Genomic DNA, 20105 nt, shown 5'->3' with positions numbered 1-20105 from the left:
GGCTTTTTAAAATCAGTGAGCCATACTCGGCTTTCCTCTGCTGACAGAAACATACAGGAGCTCTTCACTTCAGTATCATTACTCAGAATTTACCCTGGTACAAGGAGGTCTCGTCTACCCTGCTGTGGGGGAAGGAGGGGTTTTTTTATCTGCCTTCAAACCAGGGCACCTCTGTTAACACTCCTTTGCTGCACACAGAAATTGAGGTTGTCCCCTCATCACCTGAAAGGACCAGCAGAAGGACATGGGAAGGCCAGCTGTCACTCAAACCTGTGAGGTTCCCTGCAGCTGCAGAAAACACCCCACAGCAGTGCAATACAAAATGCCGAGGCTGCATCAGCTGCTGTAACAGCCTCATCCCCGTGGCAGATCAGACCACCTTAGGGAAGCAGTATGTGTATGTCTGGGGTTTTTGGAGAAAATTGCCTTGTTACTCCTAGACTCTGTTCCCTTCCTCTATTTCTGAATTTTCTCACTGTGTATAAGCAAAGGCAGTCCCTTTCATTGCTGTCAATAACACAAAGGTGACTTTTCCTCACCAGAAGTACCAGTAAGCACGTTCAGCTTCTGGAAGCTTCACAGTACTCGGTACATTGCACACTTGTGGCAAACTGGTATCTAATAAAAGCTACTTATTGTTGTCTGTTTTCCCCCCACTTTAAAGATACAAATTAAGGAAATTATCTGTAGTTAAAGTTGATGAAGAGGTGGTCTTTCATGCTGTGCAAGTACTCCCTTTGAAAAGGTCATTTGAACTTGTACAGCCTGACAGAAATACAAATGTGAGATACTAGAACATTAGACTGTGCATGCTGTGTTTGAGGGGTTTCTTTAATCCATTTTTCTTCATCCCTTCCCAACATCTGAAAAACATTTGGAAATAAAGCAGAAAACACACTTCAGTGCTGACTTAAAGCAATTTCTCCCTATGCTTTTCATAAGCTTTTTCATCATAATTTTCTACCAAATCTCTGAATAAATGACCATGTGAGATGATGATCTCTTCTTTGACCAGATAATGCAAAGCTATCCAGTCTATCAGGCTGAGTCAAACATTATGCATCCACTTTATCATTCTTAAGCTTGATACTCTCTGCTAATACAGCTGGTTCTTTCTTGTTTAGTACCACAGAAGTAGCAGGAATTTCAACAGCAGCACTGTCCTGTTTACTGGATACAGAAGAAGATGGCTGAGACTGTGTCACAAGAAAAAGTGGAGTTCGCTTCAGCTTTACTACACGGTTGCTTACAGGCTTCCTGGATGCTGTGATCTCGAACGCCATTTGACACGGCATCCCGTGGTCAGCACTCCGCTGCCCACAAGGCGCCTGGGAATTGCTGGGCACTGCTGTGGATACAATTTCAGAAGCTACTTTGTGCAGCGTCAAACTTTCGCTATTGGATCGTTTAAAAGTCGCTGCAGAACGTGAAGCATTGCAAGCAGCTACCTTTAATGAAGCTGAATTCTTGACCTTGATATGGGTACTTGTTGAGGGACCTGAGAATCTAATTGGCTTGGGGCCCGCTTTACATGGTGAATAGTTTTCCTCTTCAGTAAAGTCGATTAATCGTCTGTAGGACAAAGAAGTTAAAGAAATAAACTATGTATATGAATTATTCATTTTATAACATTATTACAAAACAGACAATCTGTGACAGCCATCCACAAATCTCAAGTTCTTTTAATTTTTACTTGGTACAATATCATTTATGGTTCTCAACTGTTCATCACTGCAGTCAGGCTTGCCTTTATATGAATAGTACCATCAATCTCTTCTACCTGTGTTAACTAGTATTACACATTAAAAATTGTAAGAAATATGATGCACAAACTACTAAGTGAAAAATCAGTGAGAAAGCAAGCTGGAGGAGTTATAGAAAGAAAATCTTAAAATGCTACATATTCCATCAGATACAAAATCCACTAAATATTAGTCTGATGTGGTTTATCTGCAAAAAATTCAAGACCCAACTGCACATGAACACAAAATGTAGAGTTCCAGACTATGTAATTTGAGAAAAGAAGAAGAAAGATATTGCTTCCTTCTCCCCCCATTTCTTTTCAATACAAATGATTATGGATAATCTTTCAAGAGGAAACATTTTAAAAAAAAAACCAAAAAACCAGAACCTATGTAAGAAAGTCTATGGACTCTCATGGTAACTCTAACTGATACAAGTAGAGAGCTTTTTTTAAGTACTATACAAATGCTGTTTCTCAGTGTTGGCAAAGAAAAATAGACACCTAGATGATTTTAATTCCTCAAGGAAATAATAAATTATGCCATAGAAATCCAGGTCATGCTAAAACAGCTGAACAGGATGTTAGAAAACCCGAAACCCAACAAAACAAAAGCTAAACCAGGCCAGGTCAGAGGGACGGTCAGTAAACATAAATCAAAATCATTTCCGGAGAAATGAGGAAGAGGGGGAAAAAGAACATGGAGACCAAATTAAACTCAGAGAATATTAACAACGCATTTAAAAATGTATCTAAACAAAAGCTGTCAACCTGCGGCTCTGTTGGTTTCTCCTATATAGAATCACAGAATGGTTTGGGTTGGAAGGGACCTTAAAGCCCATCTAGTTCCAACCCCCCTGCTGCAGGCAGGGACACCCTCCACTAGACCACGTTGCCCAAAGCCTCATCCAACGTGGATGATGGGGTAAAGCTACTAAAACCTGGTAGTAGGAGAAAGAACATGTATGAATCAGATTATCTCTAGATTTTGAGCTGACAAAGAAAAGCTGTAGCTTTAACTAACCTGATTGTTAGGAATGAAGAAACACTTAGCTGGCTGGTCAGAACAGTAAACAGGCTATGAAGTGTGAGAGCCACTAAGGAACAGCTTAAAAGATACACTACAAAAGCATTGATATTCTTCAGGGTAATTGCATTCTGGATTTTAAAAGATCTGTGAAATGCCACAGGGATTCATACCAAAAGAATAAACAATATCTGAGGGTAATATTTCCTATTATTGCTCTTATAAAATATATATGGTGACACTGTTCAAACAGAAAGCCTGCAAATAACTCAGTACTGATGAGTCCAGGGAGGTTTTCCTCAGAGCCATAAGGTGAGAACATATTCTCAATGTCTGCACATCCTAGATCACAGGAACCACCAAAACAAAAAGGGAAGCTTAAACATTGAAAGATTTGGTGCTTTAATAGTAGCAATGAAGTATAGGTAAAATATCATCAGTAACTAGGTTCATTTACAGTATTTTAAGACAGTATATGGTATCATCAGGATCACTGGGTACATCAGGAGTTTTAGCTGAAACGTGAAGGTAGCTTTTTTGAGGGTTCAGAAGAACAGAGAAGACAAAGCAGAGAGGTGGGAGATAAAACAGGCAATGGTAGTAGAGGAGCATTCAGGAACGTATGCAGGATGTTTGGCAATCCAGGGATCAAATGATCACAGTCCTTCCTATTTGAGCTATGAAAAGCAAAGAATGCAGCATCCCCCCAGCAAAAATGGGGGGACAGGGAGGATGGGGAGACAGGAGTTTTCAGCTGGATCATTGTGCTGATGTAGCTCTGTGGCTGCTGCTGAAATGACTGTGGCCAGGGACAAGGAAGGTCAGCAAGATCCTCGTCTATCTAGCAGCAAAGTGGATGGCTCAGATCAACTGAGTAGCTGCACCTGCAAAGGCTGCTTTTAGGTAATGTATTGAGACTGGAAGTGTAGTCAAAAGTAATACTGCTCTCTACTTTTTGAAATTACTCCTTCCCACTCTATAGTGATGTTTTAAAGGCTGAAGAAGTAGAATAGAATAGAGTTTCAGCACCCTAAAAAAGGTAATTTGTTTCCAGTGAGTTCAGTTCTGCAATTAAGCTCTCTGATAAGACATTTTATAAAAATGTAAATAGAAAAAACCAAAGAAAACTCAACATTCATTGCTCTTCAGAGAACCTGAAATTATATTAAAAAAAAGGAAAAGATTGTGCTATATTTCTGCTTTATTTTAAGCCACCTATGCAAATCAGCGCACCTTTTATGAACTGGAGGCATATGATGCAAACTGCCTTTCAAAGGGCGTTCTTCAAGAGTCCAACATTCAATCAGCTCCTGAGGCACTCTCCAGTAGCTGACACCTGCATTTCAAAGGGACATTGTATTGATGAGCTGAGAGACATAGTCAATGTTGCATGTATATACACCTGACTAAATGAATGCATGCATTTTATTATGTAGAATTTCAGCTTTGAGACTATGCTGACACAAACATTGCTTACAGCCAATACGCTTCTAGGGCTTCCAGCAGAGCGCCCAATGCTAACAGGCTCTCACCCTTGCATGTGGTGGCTCTCACTACATCTATTCATTCATGTCAACTCATGTCACCTTGTTGGAACATCCCTTAAGACTCTTTTTTCCCAAATAGCCACCACTGTGGGATATTTTACATGTTACTTACTGAATGAGTGAAAACGTAAACAGAGTTTTTATTATTGGCAAATATTTTTCTTATTTTTCTGTAAAAAAGTAGTACTACTGAAATAAAAGAAAAAAAATTAATACTCTACCTCTCCCTTCCCAGGCATCGAAAGCATCCATCATTTTTTTCAACTCAGCTACTGAGTAATAGCTCCAGATGTATTGGACGTTATTTCCAGCTTCTCTAGAAATATTGTTTTAAAGGTAACAGTTATGTAGTAAATCTAGCTAAGTCCTTAAAAATGTAACACTGGTGAAATGTATCATTCTTTTTACCAAATCCTAACTATAAGGACTTAATAGTAAATGTTTTGTAAAGCAGAAAGGAAAATGTAACTTAAATTTCATTTGTATAACAGGTTCTACATAGCCATCCTATGGTGTGCGTGCCTGTGAACACCTGTTGCTAAAAATTCATGAAAGATGTTCATAAAAGAATAATTACAGAATTAATGGTGTAAAATCTCTTCTTCTAAATCTCAATCATTTATTCAAAGGAAAACACAGTAGGAGGACAGATACCTGATACTATGTGTCCAAATACTTTTGGAATAAACATTAATGTTCCCAGCCTAAATTTAGGAAAATATGTGTCTTAATTATAAAGATAATGAAACATCAGAAGCTCTATCTTAACCATGTTTCAAAAGGTACACAGTGAAGTACACATCTGACACCAAGATGTGTGGTCTTGTGGGACCAAAAGAAAGACAAATTGCTTCCACTCAGAAGTACAGGTCTACCAATTACTTATGATTACTGTCACAAAAATACATTAATAGTGTCGTAGAGATATACATGTCCTTTAAAGATTTAAAACTATTTCCTTTTACCTTCAGTTATTTTCGGTGTTAAATGAAGACTGCAAAATACAATTCCATTAATCACAAGCAACTTTGTGAGTATTTCTGGAACTGTTTCTGGATGGGGATTCATTCACTGTATTTAGTGTGAATATTATCCTATATTAGGAAGTAATTTTAAATGGTTGAGACATTTTAAAGATAGCAAGTAAAACATAACAAGAACTTACAGCAACTGCATGCTAGCCACCTTTTGTGGACTCTCTCAAATTCTTGTACTCCATGCCTTGTTCTTATCTTTTTGTTTGTTTGTTTAATGTGACCATTGTATTAGCCAACTGTTTTCAAAACTGGAAAGAATCTGATTCCTTCCACAGATGTATAGTACAATAATGCTATATTATGCTACACATAGTATTTAGGTATTATTATACTATGTGAGTGTTCATTCTCACTTCATAGTGCTTTCATGTGTTTGACATTCATCTTACCTTTTGTAAATGCTTTTACTATGAATTTTTGTTCCTAGCTCCTTATTAATTGCATCAATCCCGTCAGCTCTTGTGGTGTACACACCAATAATTTTACTTTCACAGCTTGCTCCAGAAGTGTTGAGATAGTGCAGGACCCAAACTGTAGGTGTGGTACAAACTAAGTCATAAGAATCGCAGAAATCTAACAAAGCCTGTAAAAAACATAAAACACAAAATACAGAATATTAATAAGAACATAATATTTTTAGTTGAATAAGCTTTCGTATTTAACTGTACTGGTGAGCTCTTTTAAGTAAATCAGGGATGTAGTTTATCTAGAATAATGTGTGCAGTATTTTTTATCTGACGTTAACAGAAAATATTGTAGAATGAGGAGAAATTCACAGAAAAGCAACAGAAATACTTAAAGGTGTGGCAAATCTCTAATATGAAGCGAAACTGAAAGGTCTGGAAATGTGTTATGCTTTTCAAAAGGAAATGAATAAGGGAGAATGTGAAATATATGGAACAATAGCTTACTAAGAAAACATAGATGACTGTCAGGACTAACACAGCCACACCTGCTAATGTGAGTTAATTTCCAATCAGTTAATTAGAATTCGCTTTTAAGTGACAATACTCTAAAACAGAGAAACCATAGGATTTTAAATAATATATTCATTTTCTTTTCTCCTTTCTTGCTCTAAAAAAATGGCAAAGTACCTTTCAAGTTTTAGGATGAATTTGTAAAACTGAAAAAAAAAAAACAAAACCAAAAAAGCAAACATCTTGAAGGAATCAAATCTAATCTCAAGTAAAATCTGAAGACAACTAGGGAACTAAACAATGTCATTCCTACCACGCAAGCTTTACAACTGACTTGCATGTAAAGCAGAGTCAACTTTAAACTGTTGCTGTATCACAACGATGGGAAAAGCTGATGTCCTTAACTACTATGACTGCATTATCCACTCTAGGATTTCTTAACCTAAACATCTGAATTTACTGGTGATTTAACATGGGAATTAAAAAGTGTTGTCTTGCGCATACGGTAGTTTTAGTATCTGATGCTAATGAATGGTGTGGATTAGAGAGTACACCTTGAAAAATGTAAGAAATGTCTAGACCTTTTTAAGCTCTATATTTGACTGTAAAGAATATGTCTCCATTTCATTGGCCAAATGGTCAGACAGACTGTATGGATAAGGGATGCCAAAATAATCTGCTTCCTCCTGTAGTGCAATTCGAATTTGTTCATCTTCAGGAATCCGAACTTCTCCATGAAGATAATCCAGAAGATATTTAAACAGGCTTCCATCTCGATCAATTAGACATGCTCCTGAAAACATAAATAAAATCATTTAAAATACCAATTCCAGCAAGCAAAGACAGATTTGTCACATCCTACCAAACCAACAAGAAAAGCCTTTTATATAAAACTTCTGTACTAGTTTTACTTACTTAGGAGGAATAAGTATACTTTCTCTGTTCTTTCAAAACCCCTATTTTGATTCCCCAGAATATCTGTTATGTGAAGATAAAATTCTTAATGCAGCAAACATTTCTTTGGAATTTCAGTGAAATCACCAATCTGCATAGGAGCATGCCAACATACAAGCTCAGCTGTAGTGCAATCCACTTAAAATGCTAAAATCTAATTCTAGATGCATTTCTAATTCTAACTGCAGATACATCTCTTCTCGCTATTGCAGAGGATTTTTCAGGTTTGGATCTAGGCAATTTAAAAGAGTTAGAAGTAGCATCAGCTCCAGTACACATCTAGTCTGACCTTCCCTGACTATTGCTCAAGTTTCACAGTATTTTTTTGTTTCTTTTTCTCTCCTTTGCCTGCTGGGCTCAAGGACCACTACAAAACTGACCAAAATATACGTGGTTGTGTACAATAGGCTGTTCACTGCAATTGAAAGATGGTAGCAAAGCCCTGCCCGTAAAAATGTTAAACACTTCAGATATTTTAAACAGTCAAAAGTGTACAACAAGGAATTGCTGTTCTCCATCCACCATATCTTTAAACTGGACATACTTTGGCAGGATTTCCAAGTCACAAACAAGTATGAAATTTGACCCATGAATAGTTTTATTCAAGCTTTCATATCAAGCCATGGTGGTGAAAAATGCAGTCTTTACTGTGTAATGAAGTATTCTGAAACAAAAATTAGGCCCAAATCTCCTTATGTAATGAACACAGAGAGAGAGATGCCTCTGGAGAATGTAGGGGGTCATAAGCAGGATCCAAGTTAAATGCCAAATGCTCTGCAACTTCAATTTTATCTATTTTGATATTCATACTGAAGAAGGACATTCCAAAGCCACAGTTTGCACTGCGACAAGGCAGGAGTAAGCACTGTATGAACATGTATGTCTGTAAATATGAGTAGTCTTGTGGAATTCAGATTAATTACTCATAAGTACAAAGTCATGCATGCCTAATTGTTTCATGTCCTGGAATTAAAGAAGCCAACTGATGCTCAGCAGATTGGGAAAAGAGATATACTATAAAATGCATCTAAAAGCATGCACTTGCCACAGAGCTTCCTGATCAGAATGTCATATTTACAGTTTGAACATATTTACCTGATTCATCCACTTTTAGAGGAAAGCGTCCACTAAACATAGAAGCTAGCATTGAATCCTTAAAGCGGCATAAAGACTCGCGCCGGGCTGTGTATACGCATCCTCGCACATTAAGTCGTAGAACACCCTGGGCATCTTCAGTCTTGGCCTCTTCCATGGCATTTGCAAATAATGATGTTAATTACAAGCTAGTCAAACCTGAAACAGAAACAAAAGTAAATCTAATGCTAGTTAAGACTGAACATACTATATACAAGATCTAAGCCTTAGCTCAGCTTTTACATGTTTGTTACACAATACTGTAAATCAGCTTTGAAAACAGTTCTGGAGATGTATTAGTGCAAGTAGCCAAACATTCTACACCTTTACTATGAAAAACTATGGCATTTTACTTTGCTAGGAAATACAAAGGTTACTCTTTCGAGACAAAGTAGTAAGCAGAATTACATGGTCAGTGTGTGTGAGCAGAGCACTGGAAGGACGTTCTGGGAAATCTTGCTTTTAGTTCACAGCACTAAAAATGCAGTAATTTTGTACTAACAACTTGGTTTCTTTAAACTCCGATCTTTAAGTAGGGCTGCTTTAAGTAGTTGTTGAAGCTGTCGCGTCATTAATGCCACATTGCCAAGAAATGCTCTTAACTTGCGCCTACCTTGAGCTCCCCGCAGGAGGGGGGAGCGTCTGGGCAGAAAAAATTGGCACAAGAAGTAGAAGAAAATGTTCAAACGTGGGGTTTTTTTTGAGCACACTCTTTGAAGGTTACTAACTCCCACTACGCGCCTTTCGCCCTGCCATTGTTTCACCAAAATTAACTGATGAACTCGCAGCCAGCTGAGCAGCCGCCCCCACAGCTGTCGGGGCGCCCCCTCCCTTTCGTGGGGCGCTGCTCCGCCAAAAAAAGAGGGAAGCCCATTCCGGCCGATCAGGGGAGTCAGCCGGAGAAGGCGGCTGAGCTCCCAGCCCGGCGCCGTCCGCGGGCAGGGGGTCCCCTCACAGGGGCGGGGGCAGGCGCCATCTCGCGTTACCTGCACTGCCGCCTCCCGCAGTAGGGCCGCCTCGCCGGGCCTGGAACGGGCAAGGCCACCGAAGGGACTGCTTCGGCTCCTCAAAATGGCGGCTGGGCGTCAGGAAGGGCCGGGCTGGAGCCAGGCGGGAAGCGGAGAGGGGCAGCCCGTGCGGTGCTCCGCGGCGCAATCGCCATCCTCGGGAGCAGCGCCGGCCGCCCGGGCTTTCCTATCCCTGTTATGGCGGGTCAGCCGTGGGTAGGGACCCTCATGGCTCTGCTGCCCCTGCTTCCCCCGCTTTGCCCGAAGGGGGTCCCTGAGGCACGTAAACTCGGCTACTCTGTAAGGCAGAAACCTTTCCTGATAATTTTTTTTTTTAACGCTTACTTAAAATGGGTTTGATTAAATTGCTTTTCTGTAGGCTCAATAATATCGCAGCTTGAGCTATTCTTCTAACTCGCAGTGCTCCCATTTTACTTCACGTTGGTCTCGGAGCCTTTCTGGTGAGCCCAGGCCAGGCCACTGGCTTTGACCCAAGGTGGAAGCCCGAGTGATGGGCGCTGGTTTCCCCTGCGGCTGCACGCCCCAAGTTGCAGCACCAAGATGGGTGCTTGCACAGGGGCAATGTGGTGCTGGTACGTGCTCTCACGGTCAGGTCTGCTTTGGTTAAAATGGAGGGCAAAGGCATTAAAAATTAGCCTGAGGTCATCCTGTGTTTTCTGCCCTACTCTGACATGACTGCTTGTCCCTTTGAGCAGACCAACTCTCTAGCTTGTGTGCTAGCAGCAGTCTATTTAGTTTTAGCTAATATGTATTAATGCAGGCATCATAGCTTTTAATTTGCTTTTTCTGTTGCTTGCCTGTGAAACATGGGCATCTTCTGCTTCAGACTTGTGTGCATTTTTTTAGAGCAAACTAATGCAGTGCCTTCCAACTGAAATATACTCTGTTCTAAAATAGCATGGATGAATGCAGGCAAGGTGCTTCACCCTCATACAGCCATTTCAGACTTGCAGAAACAGTGTCCTATTAATAAAAATTGCTTATGTCTGACATAGTTGCTTGCTCACCAAAATGCATGTGTAAACAACAGAAAGGTGAAAAAAATCAGATTCTTGTTATGCTTTTGTCTCGGCCTCATGAAAATTTTCTGTATGCATGAAAAATGGTTCTATTCCAAAAAAAAAAAAAAAGTTTGTGTCTAGTTCCCACTTTGTAAGCAAATAAAGAATATATTTTTTGCCATAACATACAGTAAGGACCTATCCAGTAAAAATACACTTACTCTTTAATGCTTAATATCTAATTATTTAAATAAGCACACAAGTTACACCATGCCACTGGATGCAATACAGACTGACAATTCATGGATGTTGGAATTCCTATAAAATAAGTGAAAATAAGTATAATAGATTAATTTTGTGGAATATTGGTGTCTGGTTTAACTATATCTTTAGTAAGGATATAATGTGTTGTCCCTTACTCACTGGGAATAGTTCATACATAGCAATTGCAAATTAAATGTGGCCATTGTTGTCAAATGTTAGAATATACTTCCAGTCTTTCTCGCTCTAAAACATTCACTTAATAAAGCTGCAGCTTTCCATGCTTGTTTTCTCCTTTAAGCTGGTTTGGTTTTGCCTCAAGAGTCTGAACTGTGTTCCTTTGTGTATTTCTGCACTGGGAGACCAAAACAATGTATATGGTTTCTGTTAATATATGTACACAAACAATGCCATAGGTTTTGGACCTCAGATTTAACCATGTGATGTATCGTTATAGTTCAAGCTTAGCACAGCATGCACTTGGTATAGATGCATGCAGCATAACCAACCTGCCCAAGCAAAGCGCCTTTTGAGCTACCTGTTCTTGGGAAATGAACACAGGGAATTATTGTTTTGTTTTTCACTAGTTTCCAAAGGAACCCAGGCTTACACGCTCATTCTGTGTATATTTGTGTTTCAATTTACTAATTTCAGTCAAATTTGGCAGAGGGGAAGAGGCATTAAGAAATGAATTTTCATTAAGCTTGTGCAAGAAAGGAGGAGGATGTGTTCTTAACACTATAATTTCAGGAAAAACCACAGCGTGAGCTCAAGTCTTGTTGAACATCAGAGATTCCACAGAGGGAGAAGCTGTCCTACATAATCTACCCACCAGAAGCGCTTTAGCCATAGCTCACACTTTACCAGACCCTACAGGATTAATTCATCAACCAAGATTCTTCTCAAAGATGAATTTGCAGGTGTCTTGTAAGACACAAATTCAATACAACACGTCCCACATGGTTAGGGCTTTTACAAAAGGTCTGTCTCTGTCTTTCCCTCACTCCCTCTTATTTCTATTCAGTTTAAAGACCAGTCATAGGATCCCAAATGACCAAAAACCAGAATTCTGCTCTTAAGATATATTTAAGATATATAGGCTGTGGAACTTGGCAGTGCTTTAAGCTCTTACCCTCTTTGAGCGGCTGGCAATTAACTGGAGATTTTACATGTGAAACGTTACAGTGTGGGAGTTCCTCAGCAGAGTGCAAAGGAAAGTATGACCACAGGTAGAAACACAACACTTCATGTTTTGCTTTAAATTTATTGCCCACAGTAGTGACATAAACATTAAATGGAAGCAAATTGGTGATTGCCCCTTCAGGACTTGGGACTGATGTAAAGCTGGAGGAAATGAAAACTCATGACTGGATCTGGAGGAAAACACTGCCTTCTGGAAAGGATAAAGCGATAAGTTTTATTTGATTGTTTTTCTATTTTTAAAGTTACCTAAGGTTATTTGCTGTTTTATTTGGCCAGAGTTTCACAGTGGCTACAGTCACTTCCAAGTTGCTTTGTAAGGGGAAATGTACCAAAGGTGTATAAGGTGTGCTGGATCAAATCTGTATTTTAAGGGGATTGCATAGAAGCATAGGGTTTTGCAGCTCCCAGGCCACGCTGAGAAATTGTGCCATATATCATGCACAAATTAAGAAAAGGTAGAAAAGACAGGCTCTCCAGATGCAGTTTGCAGCAGGTTATGAAAATAAGTTCATAAAGATACATTGTCAAATAATGCCACTGATTGATAGTTATTGTGCAATTCTTTTGATTTACTTTATAGCATATTGTAATGTTAGCACACGGAAAGGGAAGATCTTCATGACAGTTACTGCATTACAGAACCTAATGCTGTTTTTTATTTCGGCCTTCCACATCTCTGTAAATCTTCAAATAAACTAAAACTTTAACTCTTTTAAGATTTTCACAAATTTACTGATTCCTGGATCAAATTTAGGAACAAATGCCCACCTAAAATAATGGTAGGACTGGGCAGACATACCCAGTGAAAGAGAATGTATGTGAGGCAGTGTTAAAGAGCAAGGGATTTGGGGCTCAGAACAGATTTTGGGGAAAAGCATTTTATTAGACTACAATACTTCCTTGCAATTCCCAGTCATAGTATTACCTAAACCAAATTAAAAGTGGGCTTGCTCAAATTCTGGCATGAGAGACTCCTACCCTTACAAGTCAGTAAGTATGCAGGCAGGACGCATACTTGCTATAATTTATTGGTTTTTAAATTTATCATTTTTGTTTTCATAACTGTTTTGATGACTGCCTATTAATTGTTTGTTATATCACCTATTACTAATATCTAAAGATCAGCCAAAAAGAAATTTAAGTTTCCACTGAGAAGGAACATGGATTTCTTCTTTTAACCTAAAGGAACTCTTTGAACAGAATGCCAAATACCTCAACCTCTTCCTAAAAATCTCTGGCAGCCAGGTGGAATATCTGCAGTTCCTTAATCCCTTCCTCACAGTGTACTAAGATTGATGCTAAGTGTTTATACAATTTAGGGGTTTTTTTAGTATTATTAATGGTTGGTATTTAAAATGGTTTTGCAAAGACATGTAGTTGGAGAAGTTACACACATCCCACTCCTTTTTAAAACACCCAGGAATGTCACTAAAGAACTGGAACTGTGGATTAAAGGTTAATGACTTAGACATACCCCATTTCTGAAAAGAAATGTATGTGACCATATGCAGAGTATATGTGAACTGTTTCAACAGGGTTGATTTTGCTTGTATGTGACAAAACTGCTACAATGCCTTTCCTGTTTTATCAACAGACCATCAGAAAAAGTACAGCAGTGGATATTAGTTGTGATGTAAATCCAGCTGCAGATACTGGATGGGTTTGTATCCAGCTGTTACAGCCTAGCTATGCATTTTACCTGTGAATGATGAAGCACAAAGTGTTACTGATTCTCTGGTAAGTTTGTCATAATTTCTTGCTTTCACATATCGTTTTATTCAGATGTCATCCAGTGATTTAATTCTAAGTAACTCTTCATACGGTATAAAACGTGGGCATGAATGAGCACGGAAGTTTAAGGCCGGGTGCTCTCCCTCTCCCCTGACATGCAGCCGGGCGGGAGTGTCAGCCCACCGCCCCCCGGGCTGCTGCCCTTCCCGGCGTGTCGGTAGGGGCGCGCGAGCGGCTCGGCGCAACGGCCGTTGGCGCTCGCGCAGCCGTTGGCGGCCCCTGGGGCGAGGCGGGCGCGCGTGCTGCCTCTTCCCTGTGAGGACGGGAGAAAGCCGAGGGCCGGGTGGCGGTGGGACCTGCCTTCTGGAAGCGGTTTGCTGGAACACCACTCCCTGTTCTACCTGTGCTTGCGGGCTGATCTCTGTCACTGTTTAAATTTATAGCATTTATTATGCGGTTTATTTAAATGCTTCAGTTTAAAATTTGTCCTGACAAAGCAAAAGCTGGTCTGGTCATATTGTGAAGTGGTAGAACCTTGGGATTTTTTCCCTTTTAAGTCTAAACTTGCATAGATAACTTGAGGGAACAGGCAAGATCAAAAATCTGTGATCCTTTTAGTCTTCATGTTTATTAGTTAAATATTTTGCCACTCTGTGATAACGTGACTTAAATCTCAAGGAATGATTCATTAACGTGTTTGAATTATTTGAACAAAGGTAAAGACTGAAGCAGTTTTCTCAAGAGTAACAAGTCCTGATAAGAGGTAATGAAACTTAATTTTTAAAAGTGTGAGAAAGATCATGTATTATTTGGACATTCCTCTTGACAATGTACAGGTTCATTTTGATGATGGATAAACAAGCGACTGCTAGATCATCTACCATTTTCCCCTCGGATGCTGTTAAAGGACACATGAAGAAGAAGGATAGAACATTACAAGCTGCAAAATGGAATGCTTCTTTAGCATCTAAAATCAAAACTAAATTAATAAGTAAGTCTTGTTAAAACTGAAGCCATTTACTGTACTTAGAATGTATGACTTCAAAAGGAATAGTAATTCTGTTTAATGCGATTTGCTGAATTGCCACCTGTTAAAAATACTAACGTGGTGTGTTGAGAATTTTAGGAGCATCTGCAAGTTAAAACACATGATTCTAAGTTGTTTATCTAATTCTCTGAGGATTTTCGGTGCTTGCTCTTTGGCATGCCAGTGTTTTTTAAAGGAGTGTACTCAAGTGCATTTCTAGCATCCATGTCCATTTGAGGCGTCTAAAAACTGAGGTACTGAAATGAGTAAAATCAATGATCTTTTAAAATATTGTTGCCATAGTAAAATATCTAGTATTCCCATTTGCAAAATGGGATTTATATAAAATTCTTCATTCAGCCATTTACTGAATCAAGGAAAACTACAAATATTAATCTGCTGATTTAATCACTTGCCAGAAAGTACTTTGTTTTCCCAGTAAGTCAGGATTAAAATTCAAACGTAGGTTTGTCATGGTAGATGGTTGGGGTTTGTTTCTGGCTCTGACAAAAAGAACACTATGGAACATTTCATATCCTCTTCTGCAAAAGGTAAGGAAACCATAAATTTAGCGAAACACCACTATTTCAGAGCTCTCTAATTCAAGCAGCATAGTTAAATGAATGTTGACTACTACTACTCCTCCTGTGATCCATGCCGCAAGAATTTTTGTTGTTTGCCTATATGTATTTGAACTTACTGTGGCTTTATGTCAAAAATACTAATTTTCAGTGAAAAGTAAACAGTATAGATGAATAATGCCAATGTCCTTTAGAAAAGTTCACACTGCACTAATACAAATAATTCACTAAGCTAAATAATAATTTCAAAGCATAACGTTTAGGTTAGCAAGGTTCCACTGTTGTTGCCTGTTTCTCAAAGCAAGGAAATAAGGCCTTGCAAATTTTGGGTTACAGATCACAGAAGTAATAACATAAGACAATGAAGAGGTGTAGTTGGGGCAGATTTCAAGCTGACCTTGCTCCTTTTTGTGTTATAAAAGAGTATGGTCAGACTTATCTCTACCTTGAGTTCAAGTTAACTCTATGTATACTATGAATGTGAGGCAAAAACAATCATCTTGGTAATATGCAGTTGCACTAAAAAAAAAAAAAAGAAAAGTTCCTAAGACGTTCCCTAGCAGATATGAGTAGGCAGGTTTTCATTAGGACAGTGGAAGGTATATTTCTAATTTAAAGCTTTTTTCTTTCTGTTGTCAAAACTCAACATTTATGCTCAAAATATTTCTTCATTTGTAAAATGTATATTTGTTTTTTAGAAATCTGGAAGCATTTTTATGCCTGTGAAATTACCCATTCTTAAATGCTTTCTTCTTAAAATAACCTTATTCCAAAAAGTCCAGACTAGAGCAGAATTCCGTGCATGAAATGAACTTAAACATGAAGCTGACAGAGTAGTCATCAGAATGACAGCCAACGGAAACAGTTTTATATTAGAAAGTGTTAGGCTTTGCTATTGTTCCACCAAAACCTACAGATAATAATTCTGTTATATAGTGATAGTTCCTGCAGAGAGGGCCTGAAATTGAAGCTGTTGAAAATAAATATGATTTTGTCTCCTTTAGATAACTCATCTATGTTTAAAGTATCTTTAAAACAAAACAATAAAGCATTAGCTGTGGCTTTGAGTGCAGAGAAAGAAAATTCTCGGAAGCTAAAGAATGAGAAGATTTTTCTTCAGAAGGAAGTAGAAAAGCTGCAGCTTCATAATATCTTGCTTCGTCGAAAACTAAACTGTTTGGTATGCTGTAAATAATATCATTTAAACTTAGATCAGCTAAACCAAGCTTTTATCTTTTTTTGAAACTTAATATTCTGAAATTGGTGATTTAAAATATACATCTCAGATTTGTGAAGTTGTATCATCTAATAGCATAGCATTCACGTTTGATTTTTCTTTCGTAGGATTTTTTGTACTTACTATTTTGTCCATCAGTGTATATGTCTATCCATTGCTATTTTAGTGTGAGCTTCACCTTTATAGGTATTGAGATGGTAATAAAATAAGTTTGTGCTCAACTGAGTGTTTAAAAAAAATTGCAACATAGATTTGCCTTTATATCTTGTCTTTTCTTAAGCCAGAAGCCACTTAAAATATATTTTTATATTACTTTTTTTACATGCAGAATAAAACTCTTATAGAAATAGAAGCATTTTTGCATTATAACCTCTTAACTGCAATAGAAATAAGCAGTCTTCCCGAGGTAAGATGTTTTTTGAACTGTTACCATATTGAACTCATTTTCCAGGATAATATTTTCAAAGCATCTAAATCAGTGCAATGTTGAAATCATATATGCGTTTTAAAACATTTACCCCAATTCCTTAAAACCTGGGATGAAACGCTAGTCTAGTGAAATCAATTAAATTTTGCTGTTGCTTTCACTGAAAATTCAGGATTTAATCTTGTTTGTAAAATATCTAAAAGTTAAATATCAGTTAGCCCTGATGAAGTCATGTGGTTAAAAGCAAACAAAAAAAGGCATAATACTTCAGTATGTGGTATTCGTCACCAATGAGTGAGCTATTTCCCTTCCTTGCTTAGTGCTGCAATAAATATCTTGCATGTGGTAACTTTACCAGAAAACATAGTCCATGTTAGTCCTTGTGCCATGGCAAAATTAGAGTTAGTTTTTTTAAATTAACTGTTCTAAACAGCTGCTTAGTTTTGCTCTGTGCTTCTATATGTATAATGCACTTTGCATTAGTTATATCAACATTTTAAAAGTTTACGCATTCCTTTGGGATGCAAGTAGGTTACAGATTGTGATAAGTTTTGCTACAAAATATTTTTCTTCAAAATTATTGTGTGTGTTTGAATATCATGCACATTTTATCAGTACTTCTGGTTTTTTGCCCATTCATTTTTTTTTCTCCTGTGGCTATTTCTGATACTTAAAACATTAGAGAATATTCAACTGTTTCTACTTCCCCACTGTTCTTCTTTTGAAAGAATCTTCAGAGTTCTCTTCCTCTGTCACCTGGTCCAAGTAGCTCTACTGATGACCAGTTCAAGAGTACACGTCAGTCAGCTAGGTAGGTGGCTATATTAAATGCAGAAATTGATAAGTGTCTGTGGATTTATTTATTTTTTTTACAGCTAATCTTTGTACATTGTCCTAGGTATTTTTGAGGTAGTAAGAAACAATTCCCCGTCTAACTCAGAAATTATCTATTTGCAACTTAGAGTTTATATGTGGAGAGAGTGGTAGACAAAACTTGTGTTTGAATAGCTTGCTGCTTTCTTCATGGGATCTCACCAGCACAAAGTAGGATTCTCTATTACAAAAAATGTATTTGCCCCTAAGATACAACCAGATTTCATAGTTGAGTTCTTGTTTTCTGCTTTTATACATTATTAAGGGAATGTTTTAAATAATTGAATGTTACGGCATAAAATTTAATAAAAATCTTCACAGTAACGTTTCTTCTTTTTAGATATGTAGAATTGCCAGTGAAGCTTCCTTTAATCGCAACAGGTAACACGAAACAGCAAGATAGCCCTTCTGTGTGTGAAATACCAAATTCTTATAGGTGTACCACTGTTTGGTCAAAGGAAACGCATTCAGGTCAAATCAAGTTTGCATTGTCGTTGCCTTCTAGTACAAATAATCAGAAGTTAATTGAAAATGACCCAGTGGAAACGACCATTGACAGAAATATATTTTTAAAAGGTATAATGTGTTTCTGTACAGGTGATTTATTTTTCAGAGCTATCTGAGAATTAGTATTTAATAATTCATTACTTGATAAACTAATGAAAAATAGAATGCACACCCATAAGTATAGGTGTCCTGACAATCACTTGTAGAATAAAGTTCATTTAAATAATACAGCTGAAATGTAACAAAATTAATGTGAACAGAATAAAACTTTGATAAGATAACCAAATAATAACTGAAGTAGTTACAGAAAAATACATTTTTACTTATACTCAATTTCAAAAGTCCAACTTTGTAAAATATTAAATTAGTTCTAGTTAACTAAATTTTTAAGGACCAAGCACAGAATATGCAGTGTGTAATTTTCCACGCTTCTGGTCCAACCTTCAGTAATCTGTCTTACTCTGATAACTATATTCTTTCTTTCCACAAGCTGCTGAAATTTTTCTCTTTGCAGAAAATCAGTTATGCACAGAACTAAGTTGCAGTAGTGCTTTCCTGACTCATGTCAAAAATACACAATCTTTAAGACAATCTGAGGAGCTTACAAAACAATATAATGATAGTTCATTGCCATTCCGTGGAAATGTGACAGAAAGAAAGAAACGTGCAGTACTTCATGAGTCAAAACCTCAACCTAATATAAATGATTTTGATAAAAAATGTAGCTCAAGTAATCTGCCTCACGGTATCAACAGCAGCAGCAACCCCAATGACATGAATTTGCAGGAAAGTTCAAGTGACTTGTCTTGCATTATTCTTTCACCTCTTAAATTTAGCAATGAAAGTAAGGTAGATTTTAAGAAGCTGCATTTTACTGACAAGATGAAGCCCGAAGAAACTGTTTATGATGCTGATATGGAGTTGACCGCCAGCGATGCAGGCGAACTACTCACAGTTACAGTGAAAGACAAAGATAAATTGCACAGAAATAGAAATAGTAATGCCAATTCTGATAAAATGTTCTCAAATTTCAGAAAAGTAAAATATTGTAAGAAGGATAAAGAGAAAATTAAAAGCAAGACTGAAGGCGGTTCAAGTTTGTATACAGAAGAAAGGAACACTAGGGCTGACAGTTGTGAAGTTTCAAAAACTACTGACTCACAAACTCAACTATTCCAAAGTCAGACAGAACAGCTACCTACAGGAAATTCTGTAGGGCAACAGAGTTTGCTACATACCAGCAAATACCATCAAGCAGAAAATTCTCTAAGTAAAGCTAAAGAGTCTAGCAGGACATACCAGGTTAACTTAATGAGTCCAAGAAAAGGGGAGACAACTAAAGAAACTTTCTCAGAAATCTTTAAAGACATGGAGAGCAAAATACAAAAAGCAGACTCTAACTCATCTATCAACAAGATCCCACCAGAAGTTCATTGTGCTGAAAATTTACCATTGCAGGATAATGCTTCTAATGTATTGCCTTTACAGTGGGACTTTCTGCATACAAATGAGAAACATAGCAGACCAAAAATAAACAGGAAAGCTTTTCAAAACCCTTCTAAAAATAGCACAGCAAAATACTGTAGAGAGGAAAATGGGCAGTTTGGAGAATACATTTCAAAAAAGTCTCAAACAGAGATAAGCCAACGTGACAGCAAGAGAAAACAAGACCAGAAGAATATTATAAAGAGAAAATACAACAAAAAAAGTAGTTACAAACAAAGTGGAGAAACTGAAAGTGACAGCATTCATAAAATTACTCAGAAAGTAGACCAAAAGAGAAGCCATTTTTCACCAGGCAGATTAAAATGTTCATTGGCAAAGGCTAGCCGGAAAGCATATATAATACCAACAGAAAATCTTACACAGTTC

General features: G+C 37.7%; 1 protein-coding gene across 2 annotated transcripts; it reads right to left on the bottom strand.

Annotated features, from left to right (window-relative positions):
• Positions 1-814: 814 nt before the first annotated feature.
• Positions 815-9530, bottom strand: KCTD18 (potassium channel tetramerization domain containing 18). 2 transcript variants are annotated; one of them, XM_054829373.1, is made up of 7 exons: positions 9344-9530; positions 8319-8516; positions 6851-7062; positions 5742-5935; positions 4537-4631; positions 4002-4104; positions 815-1572 (listed from the first exon to the last, which is right to left on the bottom strand). In XM_054829373.1, exons 2-7 carry the CDS (start codon positions 8473-8475, stop codon positions 1056-1058), a joined length of 1278 nt encoding a protein of 425 aa, XP_054685348.1. In that variant the 5' UTR covers positions 8476-8516; positions 9344-9530; the 3' UTR covers positions 815-1055. The 2 variants fall into 2 exon arrangements, with proteins under 2 accessions (XP_054685348.1, XP_054685349.1); XM_054829374.1 differs by lacking the exon at positions 9344-9530 and adding an exon at positions 8971-9308.
• Between the last annotated feature and the right edge of the window lie 10575 nt (positions 9531-20105).

Source organism: Grus americana, chromosome 6 (genome assembly GCF_028858705.1).
Source record: "Grus americana isolate bGruAme1 chromosome 6, bGruAme1.mat, whole genome shotgun sequence".
Taxonomy (NCBI): domain Eukaryota; kingdom Metazoa; phylum Chordata; class Aves; order Gruiformes; family Gruidae; genus Grus; species Grus americana.
The sequence above is the reverse complement of the archived record's forward strand: the minus strand, read 5'-3'. Positions and strand labels throughout refer to the sequence as shown.